This window comes from Paramisgurnus dabryanus, chromosome 15 (assembly GCF_030506205.2).
Source record: "Paramisgurnus dabryanus chromosome 15, PD_genome_1.1, whole genome shotgun sequence".
NCBI classification, from domain to species: Eukaryota; Metazoa; Chordata; class Actinopteri; order Cypriniformes; family Cobitidae; genus Paramisgurnus; species Paramisgurnus dabryanus.
In genome coordinates this window covers 13898966-13921036 of record NC_133351.1, presented here as the reverse complement: position 1 = coordinate 13921036, position 22071 = coordinate 13898966, and the positions used below count along the sequence as shown (strand labels likewise).

The 22071-nt window shown below is 36.3% G+C and overlaps 2 protein-coding genes across 3 annotated transcripts; one reads left to right on the top strand and one right to left on the bottom strand.

Annotated features, from left to right (window-relative positions):
- The first annotated feature begins 1033 nt into the window (after positions 1-1033).
- LOC135733061 (uncharacterized) lies at positions 1034-7729 on the top strand. Its single transcript, XM_065251375.2, has 10 exons — positions 1034-1437; positions 1967-2162; positions 3200-3371; positions 3465-3971; positions 4142-4231; positions 4402-4491; positions 4663-4725; positions 4917-4981; positions 5682-5728; positions 7610-7729. The coding sequence occupies exons 2-10, from the start codon at positions 1968-1970 to the stop codon at positions 7656-7658; spliced, it is 1278 nt and encodes a 425-aa protein (XP_065107447.1). The 5' UTR covers positions 1034-1437; position 1967; the 3' UTR covers positions 7659-7729.
- A 3331-nt stretch (positions 7730-11060) lies between these two features.
- LOC135753896 (uncharacterized) lies at positions 11061-16731 on the bottom strand. Of its 2 annotated transcripts, none has more exons than XM_073811970.1 (14): positions 16480-16731; positions 16178-16282; positions 15675-16046; positions 15440-15541; positions 14752-14984; positions 14201-14379; positions 14008-14101; positions 13561-13905; positions 13356-13473; positions 12837-12928; positions 12387-12501; positions 11796-12068; positions 11488-11661; positions 11061-11402 (listed from the first exon to the last, which is right to left on the bottom strand). In XM_073811970.1, the coding sequence occupies exons 1-14, from the start codon at positions 16715-16717 to the stop codon at positions 11212-11214; spliced, it is 2631 nt and encodes an 876-aa protein (XP_073668071.1). In that variant the 5' UTR covers positions 16718-16731; the 3' UTR covers positions 11061-11211. The 2 variants fall into 2 exon arrangements, with proteins under 2 accessions (XP_073668071.1, XP_073668072.1); XM_073811971.1 differs by having other exon boundaries at positions 16178-16279.
- Positions 16732-22071: the final 5340 nt, after the last annotated feature.

Here is a 22071-nt window from a genome sequence, read left to right as displayed (position 1 = left end):
GTTCATACCAGACAGCAGTGCATGTCATTTTTGTCATGTTATATTTACTTCAAAGCTTCTATGGTCATGTTTTATGAAAAATGTGGGGTAATTTAAGCATACATAATATAATATATTCGTGATATTATTGTGTAAGAGCGACTAGACCTCCCACAAAAGTGCATGCCGCAATTTGCTTTCTGCAATTTGCATCCGGCAAGCTGGAGATCAAAGTTTTTCACCGCAGTTAAAATGTTGTTTTTGAAAGTCTAAATGTCAACAAATATAAAATAAAGCAGAATATTTCGTTAGATAAAAACATATTGTGAATTTTGGAAATGATTACATCTGTCTTTATTCAATACATTTTGACTTTTGGAGTTTACAATGCTTTAGCATTATCGGAAATAATTGACACATGAATCGGAAACAATTTTATGCAGCCTCTAATGAAATCTAGAATGAATAAATAGTTCTGTTATATTAGGACAGATAATAAACATTTTGACCGAACTGTCAAGAGACCAAGAGACATCGCTCTCTGCTCCTCCATCAGACTCTGCATCATCAATGTTCTCAAGCAAGGATACAACCTCAGTGACAGTCATTTTCTTTCTTGTTGCCATTTTGACGGTAAAACTAAGTTTTAGCTTAGCAAAAGCATACAAAACTGCCAGAGAAAGGTTGCTAGGCAACAGCTACGCACATCTTTAACGACGGGAAAGAGCGCTGAGGAGATAAAACGCCTGTAATATGTGCGGTCAAATTGACCGCTATGGCCATTAGAGGTAGAAATACTCAGAACTCGTTTGTGTTTTGTAATTTTAATAAAATAACAATGTTAAAATAAAATTTACATTAATTTAAGAAAAGTCATGGAACTGTAGTTATATGGGTTTTATTTCAACAAAGTTATTACATTGCAAATCTTTAAAACGGTCAAAATGACTGCCTTGGTAGTTCTAGTGGCAGAACCAGGGTGTGTTCCAAATATCATGAACCCTTGCTCAGAAAATTACTTATTTTTTAAAATCATTCATTTATGATATTGTGATTGCATGAATGAACAAGAGCAGCATTTACTTAACGTCTTAGCTTAGTAACGTTAGTTATTCATAATGTAATATGTAGTTTGGTAATCTTTTCTTTTTTGATTTGTTCTTCTCTTTCTCTGCAGGTTCCTTAATCCCTGTCCTTAAAAAATAGCACCTGATCTTCTTTACATAGAAAAAAAGGCACTTTTAAGAGCCACATTTGTCTTATTTGTATTGTTTATTGTCTTATTTGTATTGTTTATTGTCTTGTTATTTCTTGTTATTCTCTCTCGCTCTCTCTCTCTCTCTCTCTCTCCATCCATCCATCCATCTCTCACTCACTCCCTCTCTCTCTTTCTCTCGCTCTCTCTCTCCATCCCCCTCTCTCTTTCTCCCTTACTATCTGAGTGGTTGCTTTTAAGAGGTACGTATAACCTGGGTTGCTTCTTCTTCTTTACTTTCTGTAATCAACTGAAAGTGTAAAGGTTGGGATTACAACATATAGATTAATTTGCTGGTGTTGCTTAATCACACAATATTCAAATTTAATGTAGAGACTGGCATATAATACCTGGTTATTGCACCAAATTAAATTTGCAGGAGTCTGCACAATATAGGCCAACTTATAAGATAAGATTGCTGTTGGCATGAAGTCTAAGTAAATCAAAGTTAAATTTTGTGAGGAATGCCAGTATTCAAAGATGTTTATGTCTACAGGAAAGCAAATAGCTCGCTTAGTGACTTTATGTTTCACAGTGTTTCTGCAACTTAAATAATTTGCCAGCTTGCAAACATCCAGATCTAGTATTACCTTTTATAATGTTAGAAAAGTAGCTTACTGCTGTATGACACATGCTAATAGATTGACTAGCTCTGTCTTTCTTGTACTTATGTGTGTTCTGATCCCTGTTTAATATTTAATATTTATATTTTTGTATATGTGTACATTTCAGAATGACAAAGCCAAAATTCAGGCCTTGTCCTATCTGCCAGGTTCTTCAGCAGGCCAACCGCAAAACCTGCAGTGCTTGTTTTGCAAAACTACCAAGCAAGCGGTTATTAAAAACTGCAAAAATTAATGATGACTGGGGCCAGAAGGTCATCAAAAACAAAAATGCATGTAGGGTGGTGGCCTCTGCCCAAATAGCTGTAAGTAAAAATGCTCATGTTGTATTCATTACTGTAAGTTTTAATCATTATTAAGCTTAAAGTACACACAGTTTTTGGTACTATGCTTGTTAATGGACATAAGACTTAGCAGCCATGCTCTGTGCTGTGTATCAGGCTTCACATGCATGCCTTGATGTTGGAAGTTGGCACATCTTGTCAATATAAAGTTTTAGACAAACAATCACTTTAAGAAACACACCATTCATCCCTATTTAATTTGAGGCACACATGAGGCTTAAGTGATAAATGTACATCACATGCAAGTTGCTCTGATAAACAGTTTGCTAAAAAACTCCCCATACACAATATGTAAAGATGCTTTTATTTTATGCAGTACAGGTGTACTTCTGTTGTGAAAAATCTTGAAAATACATTGGTGTATGTACATAAGTAGGCACATTTCTAGAATACACTTAACTTAAAATACTTGTGTAACTGATGGCAGGGGATAGGGATAAACTATGAATCAAGTAGTACCTAGTTTATAGACGGTTTTATTGGACGCACACGTTTGGTCGGAACTTTACTTCCGGTCTAAAGTTTGTTTAATGGTCTGACAAGTGTCTTAACTAAACTCTTGTTACACTTTAGCTATGTTTGTACTTGATTCGTTTGCGTAGTTTACCGGAAGTTATGTATGTTCAACAATAGCAGTTTGTTTATGTTGTTACTGCTGAAACCGTCTGTAAACCATGTAAACTGCCCTCTGTTTCTAATTCAAAGTGATAGAGTTAGTGTGGAGTAGACGCCATCTTCAATACTGATACAACATCTGATTAATTATTTTCAAACAAAATCGAGGACTGACAGTTGCAATTTAAGAAATACTCATAAATGAATATTTCTGTGTATTAATATTACAATATTTAATCATCACATACTTAACACTTGTTGAAAGCTTTAACAAATATTTTTTGCCAGATTAGGTCTTTAAATAGTAGATGGACTGCCATATATCTACTAATGTAGCAACATTATTTATTGGAAATGTGTTAATTAAGTTTGTTTCATTTCAGGTCCAAAAACTTTTTGCCTTGGGCTATATGCCCATATTATTTATCAGCCAGAGGCACAAGGGCACAGGCAAGTTGATGGCAGATGTAATCACGCATCTGCCACCAACGCAAAACAACACACGCTTTTTAACAAGCATGAAGAAGGCATATGACTTCCTGATCAAAATGAATTGTAAGATAAGTTTTATTTGTAGTTCATTAGTGTTTGTTGTTGATTTCTTTGACAATGGGTACTGAATTTATATTTTTGCTAACTTCACAACAGATGTGCCTCAGCCCCAGCAAGACCAGCCCCTCCAGCAAGACCAGCCCCTCCAGCAAGACCAGCCCCAGCAAGACCAGCCCCATCAAGACCAGTCCCAGCAAGACCAGCCCCTCCAGCAAGACCAGCCCCTCCAGCAAGACCAGCCCCAGCAAGACCAGCCCCTCCAGCAAGACCAGCCCCTCCAGCAAGACCAGCCCCAGCAAGACCAGTCCCAGCAAGACCAGTCCCAGCAAGACCAGCTCATACTCCTAGATCAGCTCCAGCAAGATCAGCCCCTCCACATTGACCATCCCCAGCAATACCAGCCCCTCCACATAGACCAGCCCAAGCAAGACCCTCCCCTCCACCTAGTCCAGCCCCAGAAAGACCAGCCCCTGCCCCTAGACCAGCTATTCCCACAAGACCAGCCTACCCCAGCAGACCAACAAATAATTACAATCGAATTATTTACGGTCGACTCTCAGGCTCAGCAGTATGTGGAGCCTCTACCACCCAGGAAAAGACAAAGTAAGTAAACTTGCATTGCACCACATCTGTAAATTTGTCCTATGTCTTTTGCAATCAGTGCACAATATAAAACAAGTTACACATGGTGAATTTTACCTTTTTTAATTAATTAAGCCGCTCCTCCAAGATACTGAATATACAATTCCCAACCTTTTTCCTTCCACCTTAAGCCCCACTATCCACCCCGGGGCTACCATCCACCCTAGGCCAAAACAGACGAGCCCCACCATCCATCCAACCTCAACTAAAGAAAAGACAAAGTAAGTAATCTTGCATTGCACCACATCTGTAAATTTGTCCTATGTCTTTTGCAATCAGTGCACAATATAAAACAAGTTACACATGGTGAATTTTACCTTTTTTAATTAATTAAGCCACTCCTCCAAGATACTGAATATACAATTCCCAACCTTTTTCCTTCCACCTTAAGCCCCACTATCCACCCCAGGCCTACCACCCACCCTAGGCCAAGACAGACGAGCCCCACTATCTATCCAACCTCAACTAAAGAAAAGACAAAGTAAGTAATCTTTCCTTGCACCCCATCCATAAATTGGTCACATGGTTTTGTAATCTTTGTATTAATATAAAATAGGTTAACCAATGTGAATTTTACCCCCTTCTATTAATTAAGCCACTTCCCCAAGATACTGAATATATAATTCTTAATCTTTTCCCCTTGCTCCCCAAGCCACAGGTACAGGAGCCACACAAGCCCCACCCTCTACCCTGGCCAAAAAGAAGAAAACAAAAAGCAAGTAGACATTTTTGCACCCCATGTGTATATTAGCATACAGCGATTGGACAAAACTCAGGGTGTATTGACACTTGGTCTCTTTTAGCCCTCAAAGTAAACTAAGAACACTGACTCATATATGAACACCTCAAGCAAACTGCGATCAATTTGAAGTGAACTAAACTTGTTTTTTGTCTTTGTCATTTAAGGTTGCAAATGCAGTCGACAGACAATTTATCCGTATGATAAAATATTGGAAAGACGGATGAATGAGGTAAGATGTAGAACCATATTTTTCATTTGGCTGTCTAATTATCCCATCAGTCAACCCAAATGTGACAAAACAGTAACACTGAGCAGTAGTTATCAAACTTTTTCAACTATCGAGCCTCTCACAAGTGCTACCCCTTACGAAAAAGAAGTATACTTCAAGTTCATTTTATGAAGTATACTTAACTAATGAAAACAATGTAAAAAAAAAAACAATGTAAGAAATGTATTTAATAGGCTACTCGATCAAAACCGTTAACAAAACTAAAAGCCAAGTATACTTTAAATACTTAATTATACTTTTAAGCTTATCTCGATCAAAAGATAGAGTACAAGTAAAGGACAAATATAATTTGACTTTTCTGTCAGTTTAAGTCAAGTACACTTAAGTGTAATAAATTGTATTTTTAAGAAATACATAAAGTATATTTTTGAGAATTTAAAAATTTAGACAAATAGTATATTTTCTTATTGTTTTTTTTTAATTAAGTATACTCATAGAAAATTTTAATTAACATATTTTTCATAAGGGACATACTGTAAATACTAAACAAAACTATAATGCAAATGGAATGCGACAACAGATTATTATTTTTATTGATCTTACAAAAAATACATAAGTACTGTGTGTGTGTGTGTGTGTGTGTGTGTGTGTGTGTGTGTGTGTGTGTGTGTGTGTGTGTGTGTGTGTGTGTGTTCTGCAGGGGAAGGCAGCAGAGGTCAAAGTACGCTGGCTACCTTGTTCTTCCTGGTAAGTGATGGCTGATGTAATTTAATCCATGGCTACACAGAGTTTTAGGGGTGGTTTCCCAGAGAGGGATTAGACTAGTCCTAGACTAAACTAAATGTACTGCACTGACATATCTTAAAATACATCAGTGCCTTTTCTTTTGCCTCAGAATTCACAAAAAGTAATGTTTTTGTAAGGCATGTATGTTAAAACTAGTTATATTTCCTAAGGTCTAGTCTGGCATAAGATAATCCCTGTTCGAGAAACCACCCTATAGTGTTTTTAAAACCGGGGCCTCATTTATGAAATGCTGCATAAAACCATACTACATTTGATTTTCTGATCATTTATCTAAAATTCGTACGTGTGATTCAAATCTATAAATCACAAATGAACTTGAACTTGTGCGCAGCCGAGCAGTTTCAGATCTTTGCCTTTAAACAATGCCTAATTAATAATGTCATAGACATATGAAAGAGTGCTTGTCAATGTTTAAAGGAATAGTCTACCCTTTTGCCATATTAAACTATGTTATTACCTCAACTTAGACGAATTAATACATATCTATCTTTTTTCAATGCGTGCACTGTACAGTGCGTCGTGAATGTGTTAGCATTTAGCCTAGACCCATTCATTCCTATGGTACCAAACAGGGAAGCCACCAAACACTTCTGTGTTTTCCCTATTTAAAGACTGTTACATGAAGAGTTATACCAGTAAGTATGGTGCTGAATGGGGCTAGGCTAAATGCTAACACATTCACAACGCGCTGTACAGTGCACGCATTGAAAAAAGATAGGTATGTATTAATTCATCTAGGTTGAGGTATTAACATAGTTTAATATGGCAAAAGGGTAGACTATTCCTTTAAATCCTTTACGAGCAGCAAGAATGGCTTTCATTTTCAAAAACCTGCAGCAATCAGATAAGCAAAAGTGTGTATGTCTGCTCAGACCCTGATGTGGCGCTAAGCACTTTTTCACGTCAAAAACAGTTTTTATAAATATGGACTTTGCCGTGGATTTTGCGTACGCACACTTCACGATCAAATCTGTGCATACCCACGCTTTATAAATCAGGCCCCTGGTCCCTTTCAGCCTTCAAAGTGAACTTTGAAGTGAAAGAAGGACTGATAATTGTTTTGGGCACAAGGAACTATCTGAGCATACTCGGATCACTTTTAAAGTGAACATAACTGAGACCTTATGAGAACATGTGCACACCAGCCTTCAAGTAGTCATCTGGCTCAAGTTGGGCCATGACATTTGTAGCAAATACATTCTAACCTGTTAGCCCTATACATTATGCTAATTTTATTTTGTTTATTTGGGTTATTTTATACAGCGTTTGCCAAACAGCAGTTATTTTTACAAAGTGAAACCTCCCAAATGTAGTCCAATTAAAATGGCTTGTGAGGTGGACTGAACAAAAAACAACTTGTCTCTTTCTGTTCACATTATGAGTTCACTTAAAGATGATGCAGATCACAAGATCACTTTCTAGTCCACTTCAGCTCTGATTAGATCTTAAGTCCAATTAATAGTTACATGTAGATTTGACACAGAGGCTGACATAGAGGCCTTTAACCACATCATTTCTGTGCCCATCCCGTTGTGGTAAGTATTTGCATAGCGACACAGTTAACCTGGTGCAGAACTTCAAAGAGTTGACTGTAGGGATGACTACAGAAGTTTTCACTTGGAACAAAATGACTGCTGCTTGACAAACTCCATATAAAATAAACTAGAAGAAATTATTCAACAGAAAAAGGGTAAACAAAAAATTAATTTTTCAGCTTCGGATGACATATCTTCAAATTTGACCCATAAGATTAGTTGTAAGCTGTAGGCTGTACTGTGTGTAGGATGACTTGTTTACTTATATATTGTTAACTATTTACAGTGGCAGAGTCTGGGAGGACACCTGGGAGCCGGCCAGCAAATTCGCCTGATGACCAATACTGTTGTGCTATTTGTTTTGTATATGTTTGTCGATAATTAAATTCACAATTTTTACATTTTATGATTTGTCTGCCAATCATTGACTTCACTGAATACTTAAGGTGTCATGACTTTTGTGTGTATTTGATGGGAATAGTGAGATAGCGGAAAGTTGCAAGTAGTGACTGTCAAGCCAATCACCTTTATTTATATAGCTCTTTTTACAATTCAGATTGTATCAAAGCAGCTTTACAGTGATAACATGAATATAGAAAGACACTTTGTTGTATAAGAAAATTACATCCTCGTCCACCTTAAGGCAGATTAGCAAGCCAAAGGCCAAGGCAACCAGAACAATTACCAAATTGGCTTTATACTAACTGATCATGAAAATTGTTGTCAGTATTGTTGGTAATTTTGGAGCAAATTAAATGGGCTGCCATCCCCGGTGACAGATGCCTCCCGCACCAGGATGTATTACTGAAAGACTGCATCCTCTATTTTACCTCTGATCGCTAGCACACAACACTGTTTTTGTTATCATGGTTGTCTATTTAGAATAATTATGAGAGTTCTTAAGACATTTCAAACATTCCCAATGAAGAGAAGAGGCACATTTATCCATTTTCATTAATGGTACATGGGTCAGCAATTATTTTTCGGGTCAGGAAAGAACTATGACAAAAAATGGAAGTGAATTGAAATCACACAGTGTCTGAAGTGCCACTCATGCCATTTTTTCATATCATACAAAGACAGATTGTCAAATTTTACAAATAATTTCCTCAGCCTCTGTGTCAACAATCAACATGCAATATGTGCATGACATAAGTTGATCGGAGATCAGAAAGACCAGAGACATAAGCCTTGTAAATCATTAAAGCTAAGAACAATTCCAGCTTGGTCATCAAAATAAAAATCTAATGTTTTCTTGTCATAAAACCAGCAAGAGAGGTATGTTTCCCTCACAATAAGGAACATGGCAGGACACTGAGGACATCAATCTGGTCACCCTAGAATGACTTAACTGTGGGCGGTTTATTAAGGCCTATGACAGTGGTAGGAAATCTAAGGCCTAATGTCTTCATGATCAAAGGCCTTTGATCTTAATTGTCAGGAAAATGTAGCATTATTCATGAAATACACTCAGGCCCTACTTATTCTAACCCTAACTTTAAACTATAGGCCTAACTTAAACCTACCTCAATTAAAAATGTAAATAATGTTGCTTGAGGCTGCAGCGGTTGTGCAGTAGTTTCATGATAAAATGCATATAGGGTTGTTTGCAGGTTGAAAGATGAGCAAAACTGTGGCTTTGATGTGTTTCAGCCTGGTTACATATCATTTTGTTTATGTTGTTTTTTATTGTAATCATATATCGGATATATGATAAAATAAAATGTTAAGTCTTATGTGTGAAGCATTTGAAGGCAAATTTCCCTCTGGGGACAATAAAGGGGGCTATCACCTGCAAAGTGATCTTCATAATATGTAAAAATTAAAATGTTGCCGTAGGACTATAGCAAGCACATCATTGGAAAGGTCTCAACCTCGACAGTAACATATGTCAGTCTGAAGAGGATACATTACTCATGATTTGAATTATTGACCTCTGCTCTGAACCTTGAACCCAGTAGGCCTACATTTTTGATGGCTTGTCATTTAGCAACAGAAGGTCCTACACACATAGGACCACCTGTTATAGAAAGCTCTGGACCTTAGCTGTCATGCAGATATGGTCTCTAAGCCTCAGGTATACAATGATAATGAAATGAAAACTAATCAAAATGATATCTGTAACTCACAACTATGATTTTTTTATGTCTTAATTGTGCAAATCTATTTCTATGCATTGATGCATAATACAAGGATGGTTAGATAAAGGATCAGGGATGGATGAATGTGTGAATATCTATTTATTATAGGCAGATATATTAGACAGAATTTTATTTTATTATTTGTGTCTAAACACAACAAATCCTCTGTTTGTTACAATGAACCCCACCTATGAGTAACGTTTGCACTCCACTCACTTTCAGTGTAATTGTATGATAGCGGTAGGTCCCATAGACAAACTTTAAGTGTTTATTCATAGCAGAGATGTGTGTGTGTTGATTGTGTAAAAAATGATTCATCTAACTTAAACATTTTTTGAATGATAGAGCCAAAGTCAAAAAGCTTTAGGTTGTGCCCCACTCTCCCTTATATCCAAAATTCTACACTACCAACTTCTACTTATGAGAAATACCACTATTTTTTTAAACAACAACTTCCACTAGAGACACACAATAGAACACAGTTACAAAGCTAGTGTTACTTTTAGTTCTTCTGGGCAGGGTGGGTGGATTTGTTCCTTTGTTTTTCTGCTTTCTACTGTAAATGGGCTTCAACTACACTAATAAAGGTCAAAACTGAGCAAAGTGATGTTGCTGGTGATTAAATATGTAAATTGAAGCTTTACTGGTGTTAAAGACCACCTGACCTGCATTGCAGGATATGGGATTCGCATGTGACACGCTCAACCCACATTGTAGTGTTCTGTCTTACACCATACTGTAATGTAATAATTAGAACGATAAATAAAATAATAAATCATAATAATAAATAAATCTTGATATGAAGCATTATAGTTTTAATTTTTAGTATCTAGGAGATGGAGGAACTGTCATGATGAAATGTCTTCTTTCCCCCATACAGACACTGTACTTAAGACGACACACCACATTTTAGGCATTTATTAGCTGATACAAAAACAAAAATAACACGCATAGCTCAGACACATAACAAAAATCACAAATGTAAAAAGTAAACAGCATGTCTAGTTTTTACAAAGGCCTGGTAGGGACTGACCCTGTGATACATGATACTGGGCAGCTACTGAGTGATTTGCAGTGGTGGTTGTGCAAAAATAAACAGTGCAGGGATTTAATCAGTGCAAAGCTGTGCATGTTTAATATATGACGATGGAAAAAATAGCATAATGGCATAATAGGGTTGCTTAACAAAAAACATGCAAAGAAGATAAAATAAATAGAACATCAGAAATTTCCACCTTTAGTATATAGACAGAATTTTATTGTATAATTTGTGTTTAAACACAATATATATTGTGATTTTTATATATAAGATTTATATATATATATATATATATATATATATATATATATATATATATATATATATATATGTGTGTGTGTGTGTGTTTAAATATACATAATATTTACACACATCACAAACTCATATATTATGCAAAAAATTATTTTTATTTTGTATGAGATTAATCTAGATGAATCTATGCCCAGCCATAATATATATATATATGATTATATAAAGATTATATAATCTTTTTATATATATATATATATATATATATATATATATATATATAAAAAGATTATACAAACCAACAGGGGTCAATGTTGAAACCACAGTCCAAAATGTTTAGAGGGGCTAATGTAGCATATAAGACAGTCAAATGAATGGTGGAGACAATAAACAAAGTGATGTGATGGTTCTTCTTAATGCTGCCTCCCCAGCACACAACAGCATAAAAAGGACTCATGATTAATCTTGCTCAGAGTCACTACTGGTATGATATTCCTCAGAGTCACTATCAAAGTTCATTTCAGTTTCAGTCAGAACTTGAACATAGCATTTCTTTGCATGCTTTGCCAGGCTGTTGCTTGCTTGCCTTTTCTTCATCATCAAGCTCTGTAGACCTTGGATACCATCTTCAAGCAGGCCCCAAGTCTCACCTTACATGTAAAAACACATTGAGCCTTTATTAATTAGAAACATTGAGAAATATTGTATTGCATGCCAAGTATAACAGATATATACCTGATGTCACATTAGAAAGCTGGGATGACATCTGCTTCAGGGTGTCTGCATGGGTGCAAAGAGACTTCCAATGCTTCTTCATCTCTGCGATAAGAATCCCCTTCTCCTCCTCAAGTCTCCTTACCGCCATCACAATGTCAAACGCCTTCCTTTTTGTCCTTAGATCTACAGAGTCTGTAATACATAGATGAAACATAAGTCAGTTTAAGATTAGTATTTAAAAGTTTTTCTAGGTTTACAATCGAGGCATGACAGATTTTGTCCTACTATGTGACTATTTCACATAGTCAACGGAATTGTGTACATACCACAGTGTGTAAGCTGCCATGGCCAAACAATCTCGTCCGATAGAATGGTGTCCATAGTCAGTTTTTCTGCATTAGGAACCAATGTGTTATACATTTCTACTACAGAATTTAAGATTTTTTTTTCCTCCCTGATCTTTCGGCGGATTCGGGCACGTCCTTTACATCCGTCATTATCCTTATAAAGACGCTGGGACCTCCTCTTAACACTTGCCACCAGCTCCTCAATTCGGCTGGCAACAGCGGCAACATCAGCATCATTTGGGGATGTTGTTGCTGAGTAGAAGAAATGAAGAAATAAGAAATATGCTTCTTGATTTCCAGGAAAAAATATTATTTCTGGTGTATGAGCAAAATAAAGCCTCAACAATCTTTTCATATTTCTCGGTAACTGAGAGACTACACTTGTAGGTATGGTTTAGTATAGTTAGGTTAGTTAGGTTCTTTATTGTCCTAAAGGGATAATCTTTCATCATCAGCCATCACAGTATGTGCTCTTTGACTATAATTACAATGAGCCTCTTTGAAACTGCAGCCAAGATAAGTCAGAAGTGATACATCAAGCACCATATCAAACAGTATAAAATATCCTACCTTCTGCCCACTCATTGATATCAATGATCCACTTCTCCAGTTGATTGTCCGAGATGTCCATTTCTGTTTTCATGGCCTCCAGGTTATGCATCTGGCATTGCAGGGCTATTGTGGCCTTCAAACATAAATGACAATGAGGGAAATGCCTACCACTTTGACTATTGTTGATAAGGATTGTGAAGTACCTTCACTATTAGAAAACCACATACAACAATACTTTAATATACAGTATATTCGTATATACATATACTATCAATATGTGATATGAACATTTAATATTTCATATCAAGACACTAAAAAATACAATTTACACTATACATGCAACCGTTTGTATATTTCATATATATTAAAGAATATCTGGGCAAGTGTTCTCTATGTATTTGTGATATATGCCACTTTATTTTACAATATCGCTATGCATTTTTCATAAGGAAAAACTGGTGTTTTTACCTTCCGGTATCGGCGGGCAAGGGTAGAAGCCAAGTTGTCAAATTTTTGTTGGTTCCAGCGCATGGCCATGATCGTCAGCATGTCTATGCGTCCTGCAAAAATACAAAATATGAGATTATCACCCTTCTTTCTGTAGCAGTAGGAGAAGAAACTGTGCAGACTTAAATCACAACCTTTTCAGAGATAATAACTTACAGTACAGTACTATGGTACTAATCTAACTAATAAGTTGTGTTATATTTGATAACTGTCCCATGAAAGGGTTAGATAAATAGCACAAGATAGTGAAGAAATATCATGAAACAGTGGTGCAAGACAGTATTTAAATGGCATAGAGCACTATGGCAGGACAGTAGGCGAATGGTACTATGATGTGACTTTTTTATATCGCACTGCACAGCCCTTCCTTATTATCCTCACGTTAAATGAAATAGGATGATGGTTTTTAATAAAAAGAGTCAGCAAATATGAAAGTTGCTCACCCATGTCATCAGGATCTAAATTTACTGGTTACCTTACCTGCTTTTGACATGTGCTTTGTCGTAACAGCAATCCTTGAGAGGAAGGCGTTGCACTGCTCCACCTCTTCCCCAAGAGTCGAACCAGCCCCCTCCTGATATGCTCCACTCCATTTTACCTTTAAAAAACAAAACCAAAATGGCAACTATCTTATGCAGGATTTCAGGGAAAGTATCAAGATTCATGGACAATAATTTTTTCTTACCTCACATTTGAAATCATGAGCTTTTGCATGAAAAACAGAAAGAAACGGCTTCATGGTGAGGAGATCCTGAAGCTCAGGGCATTTCTCTGTCACTCTCTGGAGGTAAGGCCAGTACTTGCATGCCACATCCATTGCAAAAAATGTAACTGGCTTACAGGCCATTTGCTTTTGGAGGTACAGAGGGTAGGCAAAAATCTCCCCCCTGAACATATTGAGGGCACGAAGGAGAACTCCATGACGACACACAGCAAGTTCCAGGCCCTCCTCGTCTGTTTTTCCTGAGGACTTCTGAGACGTTTCACGGGCGGCTGACCATTGCCCTCCACAGACACCTCTTCCAGAGACCTAAAACATGGAAAATGGTTAACAGTCCAAACTTGTTCAAACAAAGTCCTCTGTAGGACGTGGTGTTTTATTGGTAAATATAGTGAAGTTGAACAAGTTTACATGACTGGTTGAGGTATGGACATAGTCCACGAATCTTGCGACGTCGTCATCATTCGCGATGAACACACCATCAAAGATGGCTTTTTCCTCTGATCTAAATAAAAGAGATGCAAATTATCTTTAATTATTCATGTGATTTTCAATTCACAGCAGTTACTTTCAAAGTAATGAACTGTCAATGCACGCACAGTACCTTGCTGCACTCTTGAATCTGTAGTGCTTACGGTTTCCATCGACGGATACTGCAAGCATGTCTGGGCTGCACGCTGGGCACTCAAAGTGGTCCTCCTGGCATAATTTGTCCACTTCGAATAGGACAGCTTCCCACTCCAAGAAGCTTTTCCGGAAGCTGTCTGCTGTGATGTTTCCACTCTGTTTCAAAGAAGAGTTCAGTAAAAGAGAACAAAAGAAAACAGTAAAATTGAACAAATTAAACAATATACTACACTGAAGTAAAATGTTCTAAATGGATACATTTTGGGATGATTGTACTAACTTCATAACCACTCCTTAGAATACATATCAAAGGATATAAACAAAGTGTAGATTACACTCATACACTATACACTGGGTTTTTTTAGATCTTCAGAATTACCTGTTTTTTTTTTTCCAGAAATGCCTAATGAGAGAACATGCGTTTATGGTTGTTTATAAATGATCTAAATTTAACTTTTTTCCTAAACAGTGCAAATGTCCTCATAGTATTATTTATGGAGTTACACAGTTAATACCACAAATACTTACACGGCCAAAGCGAAGAGTGCGTTGATCCAGCATTCTAAGAAATGCTTGGCTGGACATCCCTGGTGCCGCCATCTTCAGCTGTTCAAAAGAAAAAAGGACATCTGTTCTGTACACAGTAGAAAAGTGAGAAGTGGCAGGCCAGTAGTCATTGCGGATCAGGTCATCCACTCCAGGACTCCAAGTGGCTTCACATGCTTTGCATCTAATCTGAGGCAATCTGAGATCATATCGCCCTGGGAAAAGAAGAAAATATATACACAAAGTTAATTCTGACAGACCAAACTGTGTCATTCTGACAACTGATATGGGAACCTTTGACTAAGGATGGATCAGGAGGACACTTCTACAAACATTTAGTAATTCACTCTATTGGAAGTTACTTTTTTCTGAGGCAAATTAACTATCCCAATTTAAACAAAGGATAATTGCTTTTCTCCACATAGGTGAGCCCAGCCAATCGAATCAACACACAACCTATTGACACCTCTGGATTTCCAGCAACATTTATTGCACAATGTAACATGTATAAATGTAACATATTCATGATTTGATATGTGCATTATTGTGACGAAAAGTGAGAGGGAGTGTATATTCCGTACAAGGTGTTATCAGCAAACAGCTGCGGGTGAAATTCTGCTGACACTTCTACAGAAATGACCCCCACCCAAACCCATAAAGTTCTTCTTACCATTCATTGTAACCACAACTATGGACTGTCCTGCAATGACACTGGACAATTCTCGTAGACAACCGCATATTGTCTCTGGCATCTCCAAAGGTACAAGACGCTCTTGAAAAAACACACGGATAAGAATTAAAGAATAACATTTATTTACTGCCAATTATTTTAAACAAGATGTCCTTGACGGCTTCATTGACCTATCAGTTTTTCAGTCAAGTGTAAAAATGTGACTGCCACTTACCACACTGGGTTAGAACCCTCTCCACAACACAGGTTGTGGTAGGCAATGGGTAAAAAAATGCGTGTGTCATCGAATCCCTGTTGTGGAACACTTGTTCTCGGTGGACCCTGACATCACACTGGCCACAGAGGAATGGGTGTGGTCGACAATCACAACAACGGATAACGGCTGGGCCATTTCCACAATGTTGGCAGATCCGAGTTGCCGCATGTTGTCCAGCCACAATGATGTTGACCAGTCGGGGTCTCTCTTTCTCCCACCATCCTGATATGAGGCTCTTTCGGGTCAACCAGTCTGTTGAGGCTTGAAGAGCCGTTTCATCCTCATGTATGTCCTCAAACAGTGAGCTTTGAAGCTCTTGAAGGAAGGACTCTGTTAAAACAATGCAAAATATTTAAAAACAGTAGTTTATTATAACAAAGGAAAATAGCCTTGAACAATGGGCATTTTATAATAAATTAACATACTGTTTTGAAACAGTGAAATCAAAGTAAATAACACACCTGATGCAGTAATGGGAGGAAGGTCACTGGTCATTTCCTCACTCGTTTCCGGAGCCCTGCTATGAGAGACACCAGTCTTTCGACTCTGGCTGTGACTGGAACCTGCTTTACCAAAAAAGTGGTTGCTTTAACACTCAATGAAACAAACTTTACCTAATGCTACGCATAGGTACGTAATAATAACCTCAGATATGTTTTAATTCAAACCCATGACTTGTGATCATGTTGTATTCCATTTCAAGATGCAAAACTACATCTGGAGTCTACATTTTAATTAACAATAATGTAAAAAAAAATCTTACCTGGTTGTGGGATGCGGGATGATTTGGGCCTGCCGTAAATAATGTTTCCATCACTGTCCCTCTTAATCCATCTAACATCTTGCTTGCTGTTTGATGTCCGGCTGGTGGATGGATTACTGGTGGATGGTTCTGCTTCCTGGTCCATGCTAATAAGCTGCTGGAGGTGAGCTTGATGTTCAGCCTGATCGACAAGGTCACTCATCTCCTTCAGGAGATGGTCCATCTCAGGATCTGACATGGCAACCACCACTCAGATGGAGAGAGAGAGAGAGAGAGAGAGAGAGAGAGAGAGAGAGAGAGAGAGAGAGAGAGAGGGATGGATGGATGGATGGAGAAAGAGATGGATGGAGAGAGAGATGGATGGAGAGAGAGATGGATGGAGAGAGAGAGAGAGAGAGAGAGAGAGCGAGAGAGAATAACAAGAAATAACAAGACAATAAACAATACAAATAAGACAATAAACAATACAAATAAGACAAATGTGGCTCTTAAAAGTGCCTTTTTTTCTATGTAAAGAAGATCAGGTGCTATTTTTTAAGGACAGGGATTAAGGAACCTGCAGAGAAAGAGAAGAACAAATCAAAAAAGAAAAGATTACCAAACTACATATTACATTATGAATAACTAACGTTACTAAGCTAAGACGTTAAGTAAATGCTGCTCTTGTTCATTCATGCAATCACAATATCATAAATGAATGATTTTAAAAATAAGTAATTTTCTGAGCAAGGGTTCATGATATTTGGAACACACCCTGGTTCTGCCTTAAATCAATTGGTAAAACAAGCAGGAATAACATGATCAGGGTAACGTTACTTGTATAAACTTTGCCTTGCCAGACTTCTGTTATATCTATATCTAAGCATTTACACGACCAAAATTAACATTAGGAGTTTATGTTTACAATAAAATTGTCTTTTAAATAAACTCGTACTTTTATTAATTTTGGACGTGTAACATTAAATGCTTATTAATTTATCTTGCTTATTAGACTGTTGTAACTTGCGACTTACCGTGGTGGAATCGCGCAGGGCAATGGTTTCTGCTATGGTCGCACACAGTGACGTGTTGCACAAAATTGCGCCAAAATATCAATCACAATTAAAAAGCACAGTCTTAATATTTTTTATTCTTGCTCAAAATTTTAAAGTGGTCAGCATAAATGTCTTAGTGAATGAAGCACGGGTATTATATGTAGCAATTACATTTAAGCATCACTTCCCAGAATGCATCGATCTCTTTGCCAAAGGATATGTCCATATAAAGCAATACACATTTCTGCAGTAGGCTATTTAATTGATCACAACTTTCTATAAAAAGTTCTAAAAAGTAGGCTATTTTGTCACGAAAAAGCAAAGTTGTAGGCTCACTATTCAACATAAAGCAATATATATATAGCGTATATATATATATATATATATATATATATATTCTAGTCATATTGGAAGAAAAACTTTGTTTATGTTACGAACCAGGGGCCGGATTCACGAAAACATTCTTAAGACAAAAAATAAGAAAGTTCTTAAGATAAATTATAAGAAGTTCGTAAGAATGTTCCTAAGTGCAATTCTCAAACATTTCTTAAGAAGTTCTCAAATTTTTTCTTAAGAATATCTTAAATTTGTGTCTTAAGAATAAAATGACAAGCTTTGGAATGAATTATGATACCCTGCTAATGATGTAATAAACTTATTAATCTTTTGACTAACGTTACCTTTCGATCATTAACGCGATACAAACGAGTGATACATTAAGACTATAGAGAATGTTATTCGCTGTTGTAACAGAGGCCAGCTAGTATTAAGGCGGTGCGGTGAGTAAATATCATTTCCTAACGTCGCAATCGGTCCGTCGTTCGGGTCGAGCGCACTGGGCGTGCGTGCTTCACTCTCCGTGCTCACGGCTTCGTCTCCCGCGCTCGCGCGTCAAGAGACGGACGCGGAGGGTGCAGCGTGCCCGCGGTTTCAGATCCCCTCGACTCACATGACAAAGCGATTACCGGTTCGCCTCCCGCTTAGAGCGGCTTTTAGCTGTTAAGTAATTTCACAATGAATGTAGACTATTACTGAGGAAGTTAAATGTTTGCTAATATTATCACTAATACTTATTTGTTTTTCATGACATATTACTGAGTAAGCCATTAAACTTCATTATATGAGTGTGAAATTCCTCTTTAAACTAATCTTTGTGAAGTAAATTGATTAAATTGCCATTTCAGACTACAAAATAGCCTACAACATGTCACATTTAAAACAATCACATTAACTTATAAAACATCTTACATTTTGAGATTTAGGACTACTGTAAGGTTGTCCTAACTTTAAGATGTTATTTAAGACAGTTTATTTTTCGAGAATTGGAATTCTTCCTAAATTTTTTCTTAAGAACATACTTAAGGAAAAAAATAAGAACTTTCTTAAGAAGCTTTTTTGAGAATACAAAATATTCTTAATTTTTTTCTTAAGCTTGAATTTAAGATAAAAATGTCAGTTAAGAAGATTTTTCTTCTTAAGAATGTTTTGTGAATCCGGCCCCAGAGATTTGCAGTCAGATATTATATTTATTATATATTATATAATATAATATATTATATTTATTAAATATATAGGACGTATAAATAATATATATTTATATATTATTAAATATATAATATATATAATATAAAATATTATATATATAAATAATATATATAATATTTATTATTATATATAGGACGACCCCTCTACGTTGTCAAGCGACGAATTGGGGCACCCTCAACGTCGGCTTATAGACGTGAGGGGGAAATGACCAAACGGCCGTATATGTGATGGAATTAAAATATCCTACCTTAATTAAGGCATGTTTAAAATATACAGCAAATATACAGTTCTGTAAACATGTACATTTTAGTGTATATATATTAATCTAGATTAATCTCATACAAAATAAAAGTTATAATATATGAGTTTGTGATGTGTGTAAATATTATGTATATTTAAACACACACATACATATACATTTAATAAATGTTTTATTTAAATATAGTTTTTAATTAATATATAATTAAGAATATATAAAAATATAAATAAATATATATAAACATGTAAATGTTTCAATGTGTGTGCATTTATATATACATAATAATTACACACAGCACAAACTCATATGTTATGCAAAAAATGTAATCTATGCCCAGTTCTAATATATATATATTGATAAAGAGAGAAAAAAGTCATGATACCGATTCAGACAAGGGTTTCTGGCTGCCCCACAAAAAATGTATGGTCACCGCACCAATAATGATTGGAACAGTATGCGCCGCACGCTACTGCAAAATACACATTTGAAGCATAAAATCAATCGGCTAAAACCATACTTTTCAAGCGCAAGCAAACCGCTAGATGATCAAAATCCAAAGATGAGGGATTTGCTTTCAAATATCGGACGACCCCTCGACGCTGTCAAGCGACGAATAGGGTGTACCCTCAACGTCGGCTTATAGACGTGAGGGGGAATGACCAACAGTAGCCTGTACTGAAAATAATAAAATATCCTACCTTAATTAAACATACAGCAAATATACAGTCCTGTAAACATGTAATTTTAATGTAGACCAAAAATATATAAAAAGAGAGAAAAAAGTCGTGATGCGCTTCAGACAAGGGTTTCTGCCCCACGAAATATAGTGACCGCACCAATGAATGTAACAGCCGCACGCTACTGCAAAATACACATTTGAACCATAAAATCAATCGCCTAAAACATACTTTGCAGCGCAGGCATTCGTCAAAATCCAAAGATGAGGGATTTGGATTCGGACGACCCTTCTACGTTGTCAAGCGACGAATTGGGGGGTACCCTCAACGTCAGCTTATAGACGTGAGGGGGAATGACCAACAGTAGACCGTACGTGATCGAAAATAATAAAATATCCTACGTTAATTAAGGCATGCAGCAAATACAGCCCTGTAAACATGTCATTTTATTGTAGACCAAATATATAAAAAAGAGAGAGAAAAGTCGTGATACACCGATTCAGACAAGGGTTTCCGTCCCACGAAAATGTTTGGTCACCTCACCAATAATGATTGTAACCGTATATGCGCCGCACGCTTGCGCAAAATGCACATTTGCAGCATAAAATCAATCGCCTAAAACCATATTGCGCAGGCAAACCGATAAACCCATTTCGTCAAAATTCAAAGATGAGGGGTTTGCATTCAAATCTACAGGACGACCCTCTACGTTTTCAAGCGACGAATAGGGGGTACCCTCAACGTCGGCTATGAACGTGAGGGGGTCATGACCAAACGGCAGTATGTGACGAATAGGGTGTGAGACTGTGTTGGTACTGTGGAGTTCATGTTAAAATTCATGTAAAAGTCATATGTAAGAAAATATTCTGTTTGTAATTATTGTGTAAAAAATGTTAGTTTAGAGATAGATGGCCTTGAGAAAGGTACAGGTTGTATTTACATTAAAACAATATCAAACATAATTGAGACATGTGATAAAACCTATTTATTTCTGGACATAGGAGCAGTTTTACAGACAGGGTTTAGATTAATCCAGGACTAGTCCTTTTATATAAGGACATTAAATATTATTATTATTCACATAAACTTAATAAGTAGTTTATCTTGTTACTTACTGTATGTTGTACATGATAAAAAATACATAAACATTATAAATACTACACAGTGGGATGAATTTTAATAGTTTTAAATAAAGATCCGCTGACACATAATTTCTGTGCCAATACCAAAATCCACTTACTTAGAATGACGTCGACTGATAACAATAGATACATATTTTATTTTTGTTTTTAGTCCTTTTTTTAATGATATTGTCATAAAATCCTAAAATTGCCGTTTTAAAAAACACTTTTGGCAAAGGTTAAATATGGTTGCCACCTTGTACACAATACACATATTCTAAAAGTTAATAGTAATGTTATAATTTTTAACCAATTTAGCTCTGTGGACCCTGTACGGGGTCCAGAATTAATGAATATGACTTGATATAAAATATTCCTTTAATTTTTAATGGTCTGTCGTGGACCCAGTACCACATATGAGATACTGTTTGAAAGCTTAGAATCAGTAAATACTGTACTGTGTGCTTGAAGGATTTTAAATTAACATATGTCATAAAATCTTAGATCAGTTATTTGGTTTGTGGTTGGCACCTTTCTTAAGAAGTATTATAGTTTCCTTGTACAAACAGTATAGAGTATAGGGATCTTAACAAAGCTTTTGTGATGTTATAATTTATTAAAGTTTGATATTTTGATGTCAGTATGAAGCACACATAATAAACAGACATGCAGCTTAGCCTACTTGTAGTGTAAATGGGTACTACATCACATATTAAATATAACTTATTTAATAAATATTACTTTTATTTAATATTTAGTAACGTTTTGTTAAAATGCAAGCTTATAATGATTTAAAACTGTCAGGTCTGATTTTGTGGCAGACATAAGTGACTGAAAAACAACGTTCACAACGATACGGGCCTTTTTGTTGAATACAAAAAAGCTGTCAGGGATGGTACCTTTTAACAAGGTCCTAATATGTACCACTTAGGTAAAGATAAGTACCTATGAGGTAC